The sequence below is a fragment of the Cetorhinus maximus genome, chromosome 2, assembly GCF_964194155.1.
Source record: "Cetorhinus maximus chromosome 2, sCetMax3.hap1.1, whole genome shotgun sequence".
In the NCBI taxonomy this organism is placed as follows: Eukaryota; Metazoa; Chordata; class Chondrichthyes; order Lamniformes; family Cetorhinidae; genus Cetorhinus; species Cetorhinus maximus.
Window position 1 is genome coordinate 176,017,540 of NC_135880.1, and position 21,193 is coordinate 176,038,732.

Below are 21,193 nucleotides of genomic sequence, written 5' to 3' on the forward strand. Positions count from 1 at the left end.
GTTTTTGTTTGAAAATACTTTGTTGGCTTTGGGACACTCTAAAGGCATGAAAGGGTGCCACGTAGAATCATAGAAATTTGCCACGTGGAAGGAGGCCACTTGCAGAGGCACTGTGTCTGTGCGGCCAAAAAAAGCCTAACCACACTCTTGGTCCATAGCCCTTGTAGGTTATGACACTTTAAGTTCATTTCCTTCTGTTTTTTTTTAATGTGATCAGGGTTTCTGCCTCCTCCACTCTTTCAGGCAGTGAGTTCCAGACCCCCACCACCCTCTGGGTGAAAATAATTCTCAGCTCCCAAGTCCCTCCTAATCTTTCCATCAATTGATTTAAATCTATGCCCCCCCACCCCTAGTTATTACCCTCCCTGCAAATGGTAACAGGTCCTTCCTATTCACTGTATCCAGGCCCCTCATAATTTTATATGCTTCAATAAAATCTCCTCCGTTGCAAAGGCAACAACCCCAGAATTTTTCCACTGGTAAAATTCTCCAGTCCCAGCAACATTCTGTGTAAATCTCCTCTGTACCCTGTCTAGTATGATCACATCCTTCCTGTAATGTGACCAGAACTGTCCACATTACTCTAGCTGCGGTCTAACTAGTGTTTTAAACAGTTCTAGCACAAACTACCTGCTCTTAAATTCTATGCCTCAGCTACTAAATAATTATTACTTTTAAATAATTTAAATGCAAGTTCTTTTATCTGCATCATGGAAATGTCACATAACAATGTTCAGTGACAGTGTTAGCCATGTTGGAAAAATATTTTGGAAATCCTGAACTCTGGGTGCTTATCATTAACAATAAATAGGTCTATCTCTGTAACCTCTTCCAGACCCATGACCCTCTGCAATCTCTGCGCTTTCCCAATTCTGGCCTCTTGCAGATCCCCAATTTTCATCGCTCCACCACTGGCAGCAATCCTCAGCTACCAAAGCCCCAAGTTCTGAAATTCCCTCTCTATGCCTGCCCACCTTGCTGAATTTTTCTCCCCCTTTAAGGCACTCCTTAAAACTTACCTCTTTGGCCAAGTTTTTGGTCACCTGCTCTAATTGTCTCTTTATGTGGCTCGGTATCAATTGTCCAATAAGCTCCTGTGAAATTCTTTGGGACGTTTTACTACATTAGTGGCGCTGAATAAGTGCAAGTTGTCGTGGAGAATGTGGCAACTCCAATACCTCAGCCTTTTCCTGATGAGCTCCTATTACCCAAACTACCTGCGTCACCCTGAGATAAACTGTCAGGGCTGGTGAGTGGGTTCATGACAGAGTGGGCTAATTTCCCCAGGCAGTTGGAGGCTTTAGCAGTGGTTCCTTATCCCACTACAGCATTCTTCCAACTATTAGAGAAATAATTAGAGAAATCTCCACTGCCTAATTTTTCCTTCCTGTTGGGTTTAAGTAATCCCAGTACCTGACTAGGTGTGTTAAAGAGTAGAATAACGCATAAAGGCTGTTCTCCACTACACTGGAATGATTTTAAAAGTGCCTCAGGCTATGTAGGCCCAGAACTAGTTCTTGAACCAAAACCCTTGGATTTTAATTATATCCTGAGACGAGGAAGGCAGTGAACGATTGAAGGACTTTTGAACTTTGTTCCTTTCATTGGGAACATTAGCTATTTTCACATCCCATAGGACATAGTTAATATTTTGCAGTCATTGGTTAACTACCAAAAAGCACAGTGTCAACGCGGTGTCAGTTAAAAATTCATCAAATCTTCTTTAATTAAGCAGCCAAAATGCAGCAATTACAAGATACATTTAGGACACCATAACAGAACAATGAATGAACACTAGGAATGCAAACTTAACTCACCAACTGTCCCAAACACCAGCTGCCACAAAGCAAGCTGTAGTTCTGGGATATTTAGGATGGAATTTTCCCCACCTGCCTGTGGCAGGTTTCATGGTGTTCCTGACATGGATCAGCGGGGAACCCCACCAGTGGGAAACAGTTTGGAATCTTCCCCTCACCACTTTCATGACGGGTCAGGTTTCCTGTTCATCCATGTCGGGAATGCCGTTCGCGCTGGAATCGTGTAGCCCCTCCCAATTTAGCGCCATGTCAGCGGGAAGTTAGGCTGGTCTAAATCATGATTAGGTATAAGTGGTGTGCAGCTGTCAGCCCTCACTTCACTCGTGACTTCGAGGTGAGTGCAACATTCAAAGTCTACCTGCAACAGCGCCGCTCTAGGTTCTCACTAATGGCAGTGAGACGCTACACTGGCGGGAGTGAAGAGTAGCTCTGCTCACTGGCTTCCTCCATTCTCCAGGAGGGTGTCTTCTGTGGGGCTCAGGCAGGGCTGCACACGAGACAGAGACCAGCATTGCGACTGGGGGCAGGGTGGGGTGAAGGAAGACAGAGACATGGGGGACAATGGGCAATGGTGGGACTGGATTGGAGTAGGGCGGGGGGGAGGGGGGGAGAGACCATGACAAGCAGAGGGGAGATTGAGAGTAGGGAAGCTGGAGTCCGACATGGAAGACTAGAATGCAGACACAGAAGGGGCTGGATGCCCGAACTGTATGATGAGAGGGAATGCACACATACTCCGGAATACAAAGGGGGTTTGTGTTAGTGTGGCACAAGAGGGACGGGTTGCACAAAGCCTCATGGAGGGGGTGGGGGTGGGAGGCTATGTTGTTATCAGTGAAGAAGGAAAGGGAGAGCTCACTGAAAAGCAGTCATAGTTCCTGGTCTGGGGCCAAGAGGTCAGGGTGAATATTAAAGGCAGTCCTGGGGCTTAGTGGGCCTCATAGTCAGGGTAAGAGATTAAAGGCAGTCCTGGGGCTTTGCAGGCCATGCTACAGGGCTATACATGGCATACATGCCATAGTCCCACTCGAGGGAGGGGCAAGGCCTGTGTGCCCAATTGGGATAAGGCACAGCTTGGTATGCTGGGTGTGGTCATGGTCTTACAGTCGGTGGCTATGGGGTTGTCTGGCTTGGCACTGGGCTGCAGATGGGATGGTCAGGGTTATGGGAGGCATCTGCGGCCTGTAAAGGGTGAAATACGTAATACAGAGGTGGGCATTTGAAACTCTCCAGGGTATGGGCGGGGGGCTTCCTCTGTACGTAACCATGCAGGCAGCCTCGTGATGGGGAGGGGTGAGGTCCACAGTGGGCATGGGGACATCAACAGTGATGGGTTCAGGTGGGAAGGTTGGAATGTTGACCACAATGACAATGGGATCCAGGATTACTGGGGGAGGCTGAAGAATAACCAGAGGAAGATTGAATGCTCTCAGGGGGAGGGTTGAAGCTGGCCTCAATATAAAAGCGCATCACCACCATCTTGAAAGCCCGAAGCTGTTGAAAAAGAATCTGCGTGGGCTGGCTCAGAGTCAGTGTGGGTGGAGTCCAGTCTGGACTCAGGGGCCCTTTGAGGAGCACCCTCAAACTGTTTAGAGTCTCAACATTGAAATAGAGTCAGAGCTGAGAGAAAAGAGGAAGGCTTCCTTGAGAAGGTGCAATTGGAGCCATTGCCTTTTGGTGTGCTTTAACCAGAGACTGCAGGAGGCATTGGCTTCACAATACAGTTGCTCCATTTGAGCATTAGCCGAGAGGAATGTGAGAATGGAAAATGCAGGCATCTGTTTAGGAAGCACAGCTGCTACATATCTGACAGATCATCAATGAAAATCTCTAATTTGCTTTCTCCAATTGACATGGATAACGGGCCAAAGGGCATTCAGCCATTGCTGAAGAGCAAGTTGAGCTTAATCAGCATACCAGAACACAGATTGCAAGCGTGCCTTTGGTAAGGTGGCGCATTTCATGAATGTGTCCAAACACCTCCCAACCTCTGTGGGATTGAGATGTCAAATATCAGGGTTGGCGTCATGGTCACCTAGATCTGTGAGTTTGCGCCTCAGCTACAAGGTTGTATCAGCGAAAAGCTAGTAGTGCAATTGCAGCTCTGGAGAATGACATTGGCTTCCTGTGTGTGGGTGGCAGGTCTACTATATTTGCCGTGTGTTCATTAATCTCTTGCATCTGTCAGTCCCCAGGGAGAAGGAGGGTTGAATAATGGAACCTGTGCTCAATGCTGCCTTATTGATGGCAGTGATCGATTGAGGAGGAGGAGAAGGGCCCAGTGCTGCCTAGCCTAGCTTCAAGAGGAGACCCAGCCTCAGGCCCACGGTCCAGGGGAGCCCCAGCAAGACCCAGAGAATGAGGAGGTTAGACCCATCCAAAGGAGGCAACTTGCAAGACCAAGGGTCTACTGAAGAAGAGTTTCCTATCTGGAGATAAGCGACAGACAATGTTGTGCATGTCTGCGTTTGTCAAGAGATGTGATGGGTCATATCTGCCACATTCTGCAGGAGGGTCTAATGCCCCATAGACTGGGAGGACAACCCTGCCAGTGCCCTTGAAGGTCACCGCAGTGCTCAATTTTTTTGCCTGTAGATCATTTCAGGGATCCACAGGCGTTCTATGTGGCATCTCACAGTGCTCAACACATAAATGTATCAGATGCCCTCTACAGTAAGGCTTATCATTGTGTGAAGTTCATACTCAATGAAGCTAGCCAGGCTGCTAGATTTCTGGGGTTTTCAGCTGTCTCAGGATTCCCTAGAGTTCAGGGTGCAATCGATTGCACACATGTGGCTTTCAGAGCTCCATTGCAGCAGGGCTGATGTTCATTAACAGAAAACGGTTCCACTCCATCCACATTCAACTGATGTGCGATCATTGGAAGCACATCATGCACGTTTATGCCAGGTATTCCGTGAGTTCCCATGACTCAAACATTCTGAGTCACTCCCAGGTGCCTCACATATTTGAAGGATCTTAGTGAACATATGTACGGCTGCTTGGGGATAAGGGGGTACCCGCTCAAATGATGGCTCATGACACCCGTGCGTCGTTCTCTGAGTCACTCGGAGGAGAGATACAACATGGCGCATAAGGCAACACGATCTATCATTGAGCAAATCATTGGCATCCTGAAGATGCACTTCCAATGCTTGGACCGCTCAGGTGGGGCTCTGCAGTACTCTCCACTGAGGGTGTCCCCACACCCTTCACAACTTGGCGCTTCAAAGGGGGAATCCCTTGCCAGAGGGAGACATGGAGGAGGCTGAGAGCTCCTCAGTTGATGAAGAGCAGGAGGGGCAAGAACCTGAATTGGGAGATGAAGGTCAGGTGCACCCTCCTCGGCCTGTAAGCTGGAGGTGAGGTGGTCACAGGCAGAAGGGATTGGGTAAGGCTGGACATTCTTGGAGTTACCTGGGTGGATACGGGGGTCTCCAGCTGCTGGTTCTCCTCCCTGTGGATGCCTGAGGGCTCCTGGCTGACTCCCTGAGGAGAAGGGGCTCCTGGAGGGAGGGCAAAATGCCCTCCCCACTCTTGCCTAGCCACTGATGGATCCCGCCAATGCCTATAGTGACAGAGTGCGGCTCTGAGCACAAATCCAACAGGATCTGCTGGACAAAGGTCTCCAAGACAGTCACCACTCTTCCCATGGAGACCTTGAGATGCTCGCATGTCGGAGTCACAACGTCGGGCTGCATACAGACGGATTCCTCCATCCTTTGCGCTAGCTTGATGACTGCCTCTCGTAACCCTACCTGACTTTCCGCCGCCTATCGTTGCATCTCTAGCATGTGTGACAGCCGTTTCCAGAGGCTGATCATCTGGCTCAGCGGGTGCTTGTTCTCTAGCAGTCCTCCAAATGCCCGAGACCTGGGCTGTTACTGCCTCTGATTGCTGTGGAGATGTGTCTGTGGTGTGTTTCCCAGAATGTGACCCTGACCCTGCTCTATAACTAGAACCCACTGGGATGTGTGTCTCTGAGCTGGAGGAAGGTGCAGGTGAATGCGTTGATGGGTCTTCTTCCAATGTCTCCTCAGCTTCCTTGACTGAGGTGGCATGGGGGCTGGGGCTTATGTTGGGCCTGGGGGTCTGCCTGGACGTGCTGGTGCCTATAAGAGAGAGCAGATAGATTTAGTTCAGAGCAGACTGAATACAACATTGCAAATCACTCACTGAGAATGCTAGGTTGTGATCAACTCATGGAGGGCTCATCCATATTGGCTTTCTGGGAGAGGCCGATTTAACCTTCCCCACAGGAGTGATCTCTGACCTCACCACCAAATTACCTCCTCGCATTTGGTCAGCTCCAGGATGTCGGCCTTCTCTCCTCCAGTCTGGGATCTCTCATTCTTGTTGTGGGCCAGCTTCGAGACACGAGGGATGGAATTTCAGTTGGAATCCACATTGGGTAGGTCAGAGACGGAGACAGTCACTGAGGAAGGAGTTTTGGTAAACATCTTGTCAAACACCAGGAGGGAAATGGAAAGCAATGAAGGTGAACAGGGCAAAAAAAAAACAAACGGAAATCCTGTCGAAGAGAAGAGCAGTACTTCTTCAAGGTAGGCATTCCTGGAAGAGAAGTGACAGTGAACTAAATACTAAGATACTGTGGATGCTGGAAATCTGAAATAAAATTATCATTGTAGCAGAAACTCAATTTGCCCTGGATGTACCTTGTGTTTGAAATTCCTCGATCCTGGCTAACTCGACCCGGAACTCTATCCAGTATCATTGAGAAGAACCTGGAAGTGTGTTGTCTCTTTATCCGGTCTCTGAGGTACACGTGATACCTTCTTCCTTTTCTTGAATTCTCTGCCCAAAGACAGGTCCAATCTACAGTGCCACGACCTCCACCATGGGTGGGGCATGCAGGCAAGTCCCAAATCCACGGAAGCCGGAATGGGAATCGAACCCCATGCTTTTGGCACCAATCTGATCCAGACAACTGGCCCCCAAGGGGTCTGAGTTGTTGCAGCAACATATAATTTTACATGCATATGGATAGTGATGGTAGAGGCTCCAATTCCTTTCCATCACATGGCTGACCAGGAGTCTCTCCTGCTCTTACCATCTGCCATTGGTGTATGTTGGAAGGACTTAGAGGTGGATAATCAACCTTTTTGGCCGCAGTATAAATGCACCTTCCTTGGCCATCAAGCCCTGGAGTAGGACTTGAACCTGGAACTTCTGGTTCAGAGGCAGGGATGCTACCCACTGCACCACACAACCTCCTTCATGTGGTACCTACACAAGGGAGAAAAAAATTAAATGGGATGTTTATTGGTATGTTAAAACAAATATGGAGACAATTTGTGCCCATGACTTTTCTTAATTACAGAGAAAACAGGCAGGAAATCAAATGTATGCTTTGGGGGAAAGATCTCATTAGGACTTGAACATTTTCTAAGGATTAAAAGAAAATGGAGGGTGTAATCATTCTGTCTGTGGCTGCTCGGTCTATTCCAGTAGACGCTGCAGGCGAAATTGTGTGCAGTTATGGAGCAGCTATTAGACTTCTATTTTGTGCATTGTAATTTGGGCCAAATAGCAAGTTAAACTCTCCGTGCAAGAAAACCTCTCTTAAATGGCTTAAAAATAATCCCCTGACCTTTGTAAATTACCACGCTGTAGGGCTTCCATAATAACATTGCACATTCTGGCCTGCATCCCTGGCATCTACTTGTCTTTCTTCTCCTATTGAAGCCTTCTCCCTCTTTGTCACATTTTCCAGTCTCCCCCTTCCCCTCTGCCATTCTGCTGTAGCCATTTTACACCTCCTCTGGGCCCATCTTTTGTTTCTGAGGGAATGTCATCAAACTGAAACGTTTTGAAGGTGATTTAATCTAACCCACCCACTGGGAAGCTGACACTTAACGTTAACTCTAGGTGCCGGCACCATCAGGAGCAAATCTCAGTTGTCCAGTTTCCTCAAGAGGCCACACAACCCCAATGGAGGTCTGACCACCACCCTGGATGGCTACCATCAGTGTGGTTTCTCTCTTCAGGGATTCATGCTGTAGTCTAAACCTAGACATCCAGATAAGCCTAGGTGAGGGGCCGGTCTCAATAGGCTACTAGTGGTCCATTGGGCATATTATAGGACATAGGTGCAGGGGCTATTAGCCCGAGAATCTCTCTCTTTGCTCAATCCTATACTACTGGCCTTCTTTGGGATGGGAGGAGCCCATGGGTTGAGATTAGCTCCTCTGAAACAATGTGTTAATCTCACAAAAAAGTTGGTGGGAAGAGGGAAACAGTGCTATAGAACCATTGTTCTGGGAAATCAGGAGATTTCCCATATGGGCCATCTGCCCATGGTCGAAACTCTGGCAGAAGGCTGTATCCATGCCTAAACAGCTACCCTCCCACCCCGAGTTATAGCAAGAGTGCAGTGGAAGGGCCATGGATTTTAAGGTTTTGTGGGTGTGCGCAAATCCTAGTAAGTCATAATACCCACTTTGTACCTTCCTTTTTCTGAGAGTCAAAATATCCGTCTATATACAACGCACCAATGGCATTTAACCCTTTGGCTCTCTTCCTATGAAACTAAAAGGTTCATTTCCTCTGCACATTTTCAAATGCTGAATGTAAACTACGTCAAGCACACAGAAACTTGTTTGGCAGTGAGAGGTGGAAAGTCTAGCGTTGTTTTAAGGTTTGTTGATAAAAGAGGAATACATTGCTAATTTTTTTTTAAATTCTGAAGTTCTCCCCTCTTCTCCCAGTGTCACAATCTTTGGCTGGATGTTCAGTTGTTGAGAATACTCAAGACTGAGATTGAAAAATTTTTGGATGTTAAGTGAATCAAGGGATATGGAGACAGTGTGAGAAAGTAGAGTTGAGGTAGAGAATCAGTTATGATCTTATTGAATGGCGGAGCAGGCTCAAAGGGCTGAATGGCCTACTCCTGCTCCTATTTTGTATGTTCTTCTATACGGACAAAATTTTTAGCTTGGCAGGCACGTGCCCGACCCGACCGAGCTTAAAATGATGCACGATGACGTCAGGCGAGAGTCCCGACTTCAACGCACAGTCGCACCATAGCTCGGTTGGCGGACGTGGGCTGGAGCCAGCAGCACGCCCACCAACAATTAAAAGGCCTGTTAAGGCCATTAAGGAATCAATTAAGTTAAATTTTGTGCAGCCCGTCCAACCTTCCGGTTGGCAGGCAGGCGAAAAGGCCAAGCGGCCTTTGCCTACAAATAAAAATTAAATAAAAGTTTTAAAATTTAATTAATGACATGTCCCTGCTCATGTGACAGAGTCACATGAGGGGACATGTTTTATTACATTTTTCAATTCTTTATTTTTTTTTAAACAAACTCATCATCTCCCTGAGGCAGCTCTGTGCATGAAGATATCGCTTGCCCCGCTCACCCTCCTCCCCGCACCCTCACAGGCAGTGCTGAACGCTGCCGCTTGCGTATCATGGGCCAATCAAGGCCCGCCCAGCGTGAAATCACCTTCCGGCCTCGATCGTGGGCGGCAGTCAGCTTTCTGACCGCCCCCTTTGAGCCCGCCTAACATGGGCTAAATTCTGCCTTATGTGGTTAGTTTGATAATCATTCCTGTGAGTGCCTTGGGGATGTTTTACTGCAAAAAAGGTGTTACATATAAAAGGTACAACACTATATCATGGCGATCTAGACCCACCACCATTGCATGAATCAGTATTCACTGAAGTTCTGAACTTGGCAATTCATGCAGTTGAGTTCAGTTTTAATGACCCCATGTATGCCCAAATAGATGGTGTTGCCATGGGATCCCCTCTAGGCCCAGCTCTCGCAGACATCTTTGTTGGGTTCCATGAGAAACGTGTCTTTGATGGAATGACATCTAACCTCCTACCCCTCGCATATTTCTGATTTGTGGATGATATGTTTGCTATATTTAAATCTGCAGTTGTTTGTGACAATTTTCTTACATGTCTTAATGGGCTCCATCCTGTGCTCAAATTCACCTTTGAAACGAAGCAGTCAAATGAACTTCCTTTCCTTGACGTATTAGTTGAGAAATCCACCAGGGGATTCTCTACCGCAAGCCTACCTTCACTAGTCAATATACACATTGGGATTCCTAGTTCCACGCGCTATAAGATTGGTCTTATCCGCAATCTTGTAAATAGGGCCTGAGCCATTTGCTCACCATGCAAGTTTGATGCTGAAATAGGGTGCATTAAAGGCATCGTGCAGGATAATAGCTACCCTGATCAGATCATTTCGTGCTGTGTACCACGCAAACTCATGAACAGACCTAAGGCCGTCACTTTTGGCCCTAAAAAGTGCCTAGTCTACCTCAGATTACCCTGCAAGGGCAAGGTATCTCAAAAATTTGAGCAACAGGTGTTTCAGCTCACTGTTTCATGCTGCTGCAGTGCAGTAGCAACACGAGTGGTATTCACCACTAACAGGATACTGCCGTCAAGCCAAAAAGACGTTCTGCCTATCACACAAATGAGTAATGTGGTTTATGAATTTCAGTGCCAGTGTAATGCTAGGTATGTGGGCCATACGACCCAAAGACTGGTGGATCATATCAAACAGCATGTCTCTTCTGCTGCTCGTAATGGGCAAGGTACAGACTGTACCCAACCAGCCCATTCTTGCAAAACTCAAAACAGAGTGTCCAACATTAAACGTGATTCCACAATTGGACAACATTTGCTAAATAATCCTCAATGTGCTAAGAATTACACTGACAACCAATTTAAGATTCAGTCAGTCAGGCTCACAATGTGGGGCATTTGCATGTATAGGAAGCTACATATATTAAACACAGGGCCCTGTTCTTTGCAGACAGAAAGAACATGAACATACATTGTGCCTGTTTCAGCTAAACAAAATAAATGACAGCCATTCACTGACTCATTGCTCAGGACAATGCCTTGACCAATCAGGGTCAAGCTACCTGGTTTAAATTTCAAACAATGCTTGGCAGTTAACCATCAGTGGTGCATTCTCCATGGCAATGCCACTTGCCAACCAATTCGCTCTCTCTTTTCAACTACAGTATAAATTGTTTTCCCCCTTATATTGGTATTCTTGCAAGTGTCATGATGAGTGCAAGACGAAAAGCTTAGACGCCTCTTATTTCAGCAATACTGAAGTTCTGTCCTACCAAACGACTATTTGCTACATACAAATATATATATAAAAGTTGTTGCTGTATGTAGAATGAACATGCTTAAGACTTTTAGTTTGACCAATTTATGTGCAAAATACCCTCCATCCCAGCTGATAACTTCTGTTGCTGAGTTCGAACTCCCACTTCTACAGCTTTACAACTGTTGCATTACTTTCTTGCAAGCCTTACTTACTTTCCACTTTTCATTCTAGTCAGATCCAGTTTCCTCAAACTAAGTTTTGCTCACCTGCCTAGTTTGATCTCAATATCTGCTTGAATGTTCCTCGCATTTTTCTTTCATTGCTGCTTTGCTTAGCTGGAGCTCATCTCTCTTCTAGGCAGGCATCAGCTGTGGTTCAGTGTTAGCACTCTAGTCTCTAAATCATTAGACTGTGGGTCCAAGGCCCTACTTCAAAGATTTGAGCATGTACAACATATAGATAAGCTCAGGATGGGTCTAACCAGAAAATAAGCTCCCCTTCAACTATAGTAACTTACAGCCTGTGCACAGTTTCAAACTGTGCCTTCATCTACAAAAATAACTTATTCCCTGAGCAATTTGATGCTGCTGCTTCCCTTTTAATTAAACCTCAGATTCTAAATTTGATTTTGTTCTGCCTAATCTTTTGGATGAGATGTTAAACTGAGGCTCCATCTATCATCTCAAATGGCCATGAAAGATCCCATGGCGTTACTTCAAAGAGGAGCAGGAGTATTTCCCCTGGTGCCCTGGCCAATATTTATCTCGAATCTTGTGTTGTCGGTTGTAGAAGCTTGCTGTGTGCAAATTGGCCACCGCATTTTGTACATCACTACAGTGATTACACTTCAAAAGCCATTCATGGGCTGAAAAACATTTTGGGACATCCTGGTAATTATCACTCTTGTTTGTGGGACCTTGTTAACATTGATTGCTGCATTTCCTAAATTACAAGTGACTGCAATTCAAAAATTACTTCCATCGACTATAAAGCACTTTGGGATCCTGTATAGTGAGGTAGCGCTCTGAGTAAATGCAATTTTAAAAAATACGCTCCCCATTATTTCTTCAAACCATCCCCCTGCCATCAATTGCTGTTGCCTCAGCTACTATGCAAGGGATTTGGAGGGTGGGGCTCACCTAGAAGCACTGCAACTAACTACATAGCAAATTTGAAACTAACATGGTTGAAAGCTGCCATTTTGTTCACAACTTATGTCCCCATCAATTCAGCAGCCTTGGGATGAAGATAGGCATGGATGGATATTACCTATAGGACACAACAGTTTGTACGCTAATGGGACCAAAGAAAAATAATCCATGTAATTGGTTGATTTTAGTCTGGTTGGTTATGAGAGCTGATTCATACTGTGGAGTTCCACTTAATTACTTTTGGAGGTCAAGAAGAAATTACACATGGCATTAAGACATTTTCAGAAATATTATTTGGGTTGGCCACCTTCTTCCCCTAGATTATTGGGTTGGGTATTCACAATTCAGCCTACTCTCTTGAAATTGCAGAATTATTTAATTTTTTTTCTTACTCATTCATGGGATATTGATGTTATTGGCAAGGCCAACATTTATTTCCCATTCCTAATTTTCTTGCAGGTGGTGGTGAGCTACCTTCTTGGCAATTGGCTTGCTAGACCACTTCAGAGGGTAGGTAAGAGTCAACCACATTGCTCCAGGTCTAGTGCCACAGATAGGCAGACCAGTCAAGGGCATCAGATTTCCTCCCCTAAAAAACATCAGTGAACCAGGCTTTTACGACAAGCCATTAGTTACATGGTCACCATTACTAAAATTAGCTTTTTCAAAATTTCCTGATTTACTAGCTGCCATGATGGGATTTGAATCTCTGGAGTCCAGGCTTCTGGAAGACTAATTTAGGCAACAGCAATGGAGGAATGTTGAAGAATTAAATGGGGAGTGTATTTTTTAAAATTGCATTCATTAGTAACATAATCACTATGCTACCCCTCTCACAAATATTTACTAAGCAGCTGCTAGAGTTATTAGACACTTAAGATTTTAAGGATTGCATCCCAACAAAAAGGCACAAAACAATTATTTACCACTTGATTTTTTAATAACAATTAAAACATGAATGCCATACGTTATATTCTATAACACTTCATAAAGCAGTGACAAATAACTCATACAAAAACTATTCACATTACAACTACATTCAAATCTGTTTTATTCAGTAAAAAGTTGAATGTACAATTGACATCTCTGAATATATAGTCTTCTGAAGCAAAATTTCACGGTTTAAGCGTTTAGTGGCAAAGTCTGGAACACAACACAAAGTTGACAATTAAATAAAGCACATTTGCATTTCAGTGCCTGCTTGTATGCATGGCAAGGTCAGTGTCACTTAGCAGTCTCAGATTTAAACCAACAAAGGACAAAACCGACACATTCTACATGACTGTAGTCATCGCGTATATGCCCTTGGAACATATAATCGACATTAAGGCTCATTTTTAAACACCAACAAAGCCCACAGAGAGGCACAATCACTGGGACCGGTTTAGCACAGGATTGTTTTGACAGCTAAAGATACATCAGTGGAATTTTGCAACAGGCATTAGGGTCCCTGAATAATCCTGTACATCCAACTACAATTAGTGCTGACATATCTCTTTGCGCTTGTACTTGCAACCGATAAAAGTACACAAATGGCTCAATAAAAGAAAGATATGAAAATCATGAGATCATGCTTTGGTGCCACTTCATTTACAGTTAAGCTAGTTTCAGCTGTGCCACATCCTGCTTTGTAACTAAGCAGAAGTGATTCAATTTCAATCACTTTCATTTTATTTAAATTCACAGCTGAAATGTCATGGAAAAAAACCAGCAATGCATTAGGCTGCAAGTAGAATTCTCATTTCAGCACTGGCCAGGCTAACGAAAATTCATAAATAAAACAAAAATGAGTTATAAAAAATTTCAGCACAACAACAGATAATGGTAAACAGCAAAGCTCGAATGACAAAACCTTAAAATTGGTGGATCACAACTAGACAGTTTTCAATAACACAGGACTTCCTCAGGATTCACCTGATTCATGCCAATGGATAGGAGAGGTGGGATCATACACACAAAATGTTATGCTTGAGCAGTGCAAAGGTTATACCGAGTAACCTTTCAAATCAATTAAATTATACCATAAGGACAAAACGTCAAAATAAAATGAGGGAAGGGAAGTGGCTTAACCAGTAGTGTAATGAATGGCAAATATTTTCTGAAACTTTCCAATTTCAATCCAAGTATTCTGTGAATGGCTGACAGTAAAAGTACTTGTGAAAGTCAGCGAATTTAAAACGATTTACAAAAGATGCATCAACGGCAATATTATAAGCTAAGATCTGTCTGGTCACAAGGTGAACCAGAATGTCTGAGCTTAAAGTGCATCATTCACCGCCATGCAGTTTCAAAAAAATTCATTATTGCTTACACCATGGATTTGACTGTCCAGCAGTGATTTGAGTAAACCAACCATTTTTAAAAAAAGAACATGTTTAAGTCTAGGTGCTAGGTGTTGTTCAGAATGCAAACAATTTTACAAGTCACAGTTTATGAAATACACATTTAGTGGCCATTTCTAATGGCCACAAAACAAAGACAAATGCTGCACAAGGTTCAGGGCACAAAAATCTTTCGGTCCCATCTCTATAGACCCAAGCACACAAACAGTATTTTCAACCCCCTTTTAACAGATCCAGTTCACCACTGCAATTGGTTATAAGTTGTGACAATGAGCTCACTAAATCCAGCGCTTTTGAACACAAACATCAATACTTAGCCAGGGGTAAGTAGAAACTAGACTGCATGCATCAACAACTTTCAGCAAAATTTATCAAATTTCCACATGAATACCAAACTAGTTGTAATTAATGAAGACTGGATCAAAATAGTTTTACGGAAATAAAAACCATTGGCAGACCCAGTTTGACAGTTTCTGAATTAGTTGCTGCAGTCGTAATTATAACCCCATACGTGCCCTCCCACTTATTAAACATTATTCAGTAATGCTGAAGGACATTTTAATATTTACAAGCTGTTTACACCCTTATTTCCAAACACTGAAAGTTATAACTTGAGGATGCCCGATAATAATAAAAAAACAAAAAACCTGGGAAATGCTCAGGTCAGGCAGCACTTGTGGAGAGAGAAGCAGAATTGTTTCAGGTCAAGGATCTTTCCAGAGTTCTGATGAAAGGCCATCGACCCAAAATGTCAACTCTTTCTCTCTCCACAGATGTTGCCAGACCAGCTGATTCTTTCCAGCATTTTCTATTTGCGTTTCAGATTTCCAGCATCCGTAGTATTTTGCTTTTGTATAAGGATGTTCGATTTCGCTTTGTCTTGAAATGTATGAATTATCATCCACTTAGCAGAGAAATATTACACAGCCAAGAGTAGCTTTGATCCTTTTTAAAAAAAAGCTACTTAGCTGTTCAAAGGGCAACCAAAAAACAGAACTAAAAGCTAATACACATGCAGTGATTAATACTAAAGTTGTTCCAGAAGATTGCAGATGATAAAACCATCAAACTTAAGCTAACTTTTGGTCATTGATACATGAGGCCAAAAAAATTGCTGTTCGTCACCCTCCCCATTGAAGTATTATTTTTAAATTGTTTGCACTGGAGGAATAACAGTTATCCATCAGATGCTTTTATTCCTTTTGTAAGTAGCGCTGTACTGTTGAATTACAAGGGTATCCAAACCTAATGGTTAAAAGGAACTGTCTTTCTTGCATCTGTTTTTAAAAACGAGTGGTGAGGTTAAAATATATTTAAAAAATAAATTTCTAACCCACACCTTTGGATAGAGGGATAGAAAAACATGCTTTTTGGCCTCATTTATTCATTTTCTGCAAGTTTTTTTTATTTCAGCTGCAAGTGCCAGGCAAATAAATTAACTCAATACGAGGACACATGAGTAAAAACTATTGAAGGTAGAACAATTTAAAAGTCTTTGTACAAACATCATACATAATACTTTTCTTCATTTATACAGTCAGGACTGGGTGTTCATACATCAATGATCTCTTCAGCTGTGCCACCACAGCGTAGTCTGTAGCGACCTGTCCGCCACCTTATATTGGGATCCCAGATGGCAGACAAGAATATGTATATCGTCATGGATTCTCTAATAAACCAAGCTACTGCATAATCAAGTTTTGAGAAGCACAGAGGTCCACCCTGAATTGGAAGTTGGGGGGAGGAAAAACAAATCATTAATACTGAATTCATATGCCATAGGTTAGTGCAGCAATATTGATTAATTAATTATACTAGCAGAGTATACTGCAGATAGCAGTGACCATAATATGATTGAATTATTATTAATATTCCTATTATAATGAAAAATTCTAAGGGGAGGACCCACCATCTGTGGTTATCTGAAGTAGTTAAGGAAAGCATCAAACTTAAGGGAAAAGCATACAACTCCGCAAAGATGAGTAGCAGAACAGATGATTGGACAGAATATAAAGAACTGCAGAGAATGACTAAAAGGTTAGTTAGGAGGAAGAAATTAGAGTATGAGAGGAAGTTAGCTAGAAAATGTAAAAAGGGATAGCAAGAGTTTCTACAGGTATTTAAAAAGGAAAAGAGTAAGTAAAGTGAGTGTTGGTCCTCTAGAGAGTGACAGTGGGGAGTTAATAGTAGATAATAAGGAAATGGCAGAAGAAATGAACAAATATTTTGTTTCTGTGTTCACTATAGAGGATACAAAAAACATTCCAGTAATAGGTCCAAATCAGGATGTGAAAGGGAGATAGGAACTTGGTGAAATTGAAACTACTAGGAAAATGGTACTGAGCAAATTGATGGAGTCGCAGGCTGGCAAGTCTCCAGGTCCCGATGGATTACATCCTAAGGTCTTAAAAGAGGCGGCTAATGAGGTAGTCGAATCGCTGGTGTTTTCCAAAATTCGCTAAGTTCTGGAAAGGTTCCATCAGACTGGAAAGTAGCAAATATAACCCCTCTATTCAAGAAGGGAGGGAGGCAGAAAGCAGGAACTATAGGCCAGTTAGCTTAACATTTGCCAAGGGGAAGTTGTTAGAATCAATCGTTAAGGAGGTTATAGCTGGGCACTTAGAAGAGCTCAAGGCAATCGGAAAGAATCAGCATGGTTTTGTGAAAGGAAAATCATGTTTAACCAATTTATTGGAGTTTTTGAAGGAGTAATATGCGCAGTGGACAAAGGGGAGCCTGTAGACATACTGTACTTAGATTTTCAGAAGGCATTTGACAAGGCGCCACACCAAAAGTTATTATGGAAAATAAAAGTGTAAGGGGTAACATATTAGCATAGATAGATGATTGACTGGCTGGCAGAAAGCAGAGTATGCTTAAATGGGTCTTTTTCTGATTGGCAGGATATGACGAGTGGAGTCCACAGGGGTCTGTGCTGGGGTCTCAACTTTTTACAAATTTCACCAGTGGCTTAGATAAGAGGAGTGAAGACATGGTAGCTAAATTTGCAGATGACGCAAAGATAAGTAGAAAAGCATGTCGTGAAGAGGACATGAGGAGGTTGCAGATGGATATAGATAGGTTGAGTGAGTGGGCAAAGATCTGGCAAATGGAGTTTAATGTGGGAAAATGTGAAATTGTTCACTTTGGCAGGGAGAACAGAAAAAGCAGAGTATTACTTAAATGGAGAATGGCTGCATAATTCTGAGGTGCAGAGGGATCTAGGTGTTCTAGTACGAGTCACAAAAAGTTAGTATGCAGGTACAGCAAGTAATTAAGACTAATTCAATGCTATCCTTTATTACGAGAGGGATTGAACATAAAAGTAAGGATGTTATGCTTCAGTTATACTAGGCATTGGCGAAACTGCATCTCAAATACTGTGTGAAGTTTTGGTCTCCTTATTTAAAGAAGGATGTAAATGCGTTGGAGGCGGTTCAAAGGAGGTTTACTAGATTGATATCTGGAATGAGCGGGCTGTCTTAGGAGGAAAGGTTGGACAGACTAGACTTGTTTCCACTGGAATTGTGAGGGGTGATTTGATTATAGTATACAAAATCTTGAACATCTTTGACAAGGTGGACGTCGAAAGGATGCTTCTTCTTGTGGGCGAGTCCAGGACTAGGGCACACTGTTTTAAAATTAGGGGTCTCCTTTTTAGGACAGAGATGAGGAGAAATTTTTTCTGAGGGTTGTACGACTTTGGAACTCTGCCTCAGAAGACGGTGGAAGCGGAGTCATTGAATATTTTTAAGGCAGAGGTAGATAGATTTTTGTTAGGCAAGGGAGTCAGAGGTTATTGGGGATTAGATGGCAATATGGAAATCAAAACACAAGATGATCACCCATGATCTTATTGAATGGCAGAACAGGCTCGAGGGGCCGAATGATCTACTCCTTTTCCTATTTCTTATGTTCTTATGTACTAGCAGGCTTATAATTCAAATATAACAAGAGGAAAGTCACAAAGTTAAAAAGATTTATTGCTGCTTAAATTTAAAGAAACAAAACCACGCAGAAGGTCGCTTAGCTTCATTTCTAACTAACTATCTAAGGGACTTTAGGACTGACCAGATGTGTTTAAAAGAAATGTTTCTTAGATACATATTGCCAATATACATTTCTCAGTCAACATCACAAACAGATGATCTGGCCATTTATCTCGTAGACGTTTGTGGGGCCTTGCTGTGCATAAACTGACTGCCATGCGTCCCTCTATTGCAACAGTTACTACACTTCAAAAAGTAGTTTATTGGCTTTGAAACATTCCCAGGTCTTAAAAGGTGCTAGCTAGATAAATCCAAGGTCTTTCTTTTCTTTTATCAGTTTTAGCTGCATGTACTCTGAAGTCATTGAAGTGCCTGGTAACTAAAAGCACACACACAAGCAGCTGATTTAGAACTTAGTTGCTAGACTTTGTAAAGTTTCCCTACACAATCACTCCAAGCTACCTGGATAAGCTGGAGATCAATTCCAAGACACGACTAGTGAGCACACAACTAACAAATGAACAGCATGTGTATGTGTGTGCGTGCATGCATGATCCACAAAGCCAGTTTTACACCCAGGGTAGCAGGTCAGCATATTGAAAGACCATTCCCTTATGTTTTTGAAACAAAGCCATTTCCTTCCTGAAAGTTTTATCACAAGTTTTGCAAAGAAATTTGTTAATTTGACCAGTTTATCCATTCTATATCTGAATTGGTTCCAGGCTGAATTGTCTGAAATGATTAAAAGTGTAACCATACTGCTTCAATAACACCACTTGACAGAGTATTACAGAAAAAGTATATAGCATGGCTCGTCATCCACCTTCCAACTAGATATAGTGGAATTCGTATACACCATTCTGATAGCAAAGGTTTTATTTTTAAGGGCACAGTATCCTGGATGGCTCTGCACACAATTGTCACGTTTTGGTTTGTAGGGAAGCAGAAGCTCAAGCTTTCCGCATTGGGCATGAGGAAAAGCTATCGGAAGTGAGCTGCAAACACAAGCAGCATTTTCTCCCAAATCACCCCAACAGGTACTCAAGGCTTAGTGATATAGACAACTGCATAACGCAAAGGAAATTCAGAAATGAAAAAGTACTCAAAGAAAAATCGCCACAATCACACAAGAGATTCTGGTACTTACAGTTCCCCTATGATTAGATGCTTGTATGATTCATCCTAATCATATTTTGGTTCATGTTAAATGTCTATGGAAACTGTAGGCGAATATTTTGTTTCTTTCCCTCAGATTTTGCCTTCTCCTACCCAAGGTGATAGCTCCACTGATAGCTGAATCAAGTGAATAACTGGCTAATGGAATGAAGAAGCCATCACAGACAAATCTGAGCCAAGCAGTTGCTGAAACATAATCAGGAATATCGATCCTGGATAGTTGCCCCTTCCCACCCCAATCCAAAAATGCTAAGACCCGTAGCATAATGATAGCTTAGAATGAGACAACTGTAATCGCTGACTGATGACTAATCAAGCATTCGGATTTTGTGCAATTAGTTTTCTGAAGATTTTGTTGCATTAAATACAGAAATGTTGCGTGATTGATGAAAGTGACTGCGCTGCCATGACATAGTAGATTGCAGGTTTCTGCCCATGATTCTTCACAAGGAAGAGTGTGTCACTGATGGTTGCTATGAATGGAAGTAACCATTGAAATCACTTCTCAGCCTATCCTGGTGGCTGGTTTTGTGTTTCAAAAACAACATTTGTAGAGGCATCAGAATAGATGGCTGATGTGGGGCAGTTTCCGTTATAAAGAAAGCAAATACGTAGTTAAACAGACTAATTCAACAAAAACAAATGGCTTGAAACAAACATTCTCAATGCTTGAAATACTACACTAGGCTTCCACGCCTGATTTATCATTATGAGTCAACCATTTACACGTACCTGGACTCCTCTGAGTTGGATGTAATCAGATATAAACCATGCCAAGCAATGACACATAAAAAACACCATAATATCCCATTTGAAGACATGGTGAGCAGCCCATCCAATTATCAAACTTGCAACAAAGCACTCAGAGATTGGTTCACATATAATTGTAGCAGGCAACATGTTGATACGCAATTTTGACCACCTTATTAAAGAACAAAGAAAAAAAAGTTAAATAACTTTCAAAACAATTCACTATGTCACTTGTGTGTTATTCTACTTAAAGTGGCACTCAGTGAATGGCATTCTAAATTCTGAGTCAGAAATTTGTGGACTGCTGACACTCGCAGTGCAGTACCGAGGGAGTGCTGCTCTGTTGAAAGTTTTTTCGATGTGACACTAAACCAAAGTCCCATCTGCCCCCTCAGGTGGACGTAAAAATATCCCAAGGCACTATTTCAAAGAGCAGGGAAGCAGTCCCTGGTGCCCTGGACAACATTTACCCCTCAGCCAATATCACTCAAAGATGATTTGGTTATTATCTCATTGCTGTTTGTGGGACCTTGCTATGTACAAATTGGCTGCCTTGTTTCCTATATTACAATAGTAGCTGTACTCCATTGGCTAAAAAGCAAATGGGTGCATCTCGAGGTCGTGAAGGACAATATACAAATGCAAGTCTTTCTTTTCAGTTCTACAACTGAAAGCTTTCATGGCATAATATAACTCCCTAATCTTTCTCCTCTGAAAAGAAAACATTAAACATTCAGATTCATGGAATACAACTTTTAAACCTTTCATGTCCTCTAATTTCCTAACAAAGAAGAGTTTGGCTCAGGCACAAACCAACAATAACATTTGTGATTACAATCTGAACCCATGCCCATTAATCTA

The 21,193-nt window shown here is 42.9% G+C and overlaps 1 protein-coding gene across 1 annotated transcript in view; it reads right to left on the bottom strand.

Annotated features, from left to right (window-relative positions):
• Positions 1–12,993: 12,993 nt before the first annotated feature.
• Positions 12,994–21,193, bottom strand: part of ugcg (UDP-glucose ceramide glucosyltransferase) — a 45,623-nt gene continuing 37,423 nt past the window's right edge. The window contains exons 8-9 of the mRNA XM_078571161.1: positions 20,315–20,504; positions 12,994–16,139 (exon numbers count right to left, since the gene is read on the bottom strand). Coding sequence (XP_078427287.1) covers positions 15,969–16,139; positions 20,315–20,504 — 361 coding nt within the window. The 3' untranslated portion in view covers positions 12,994–15,968. The remainder of the gene's footprint in view (positions 16,140–20,314; positions 20,505–21,193) is intronic.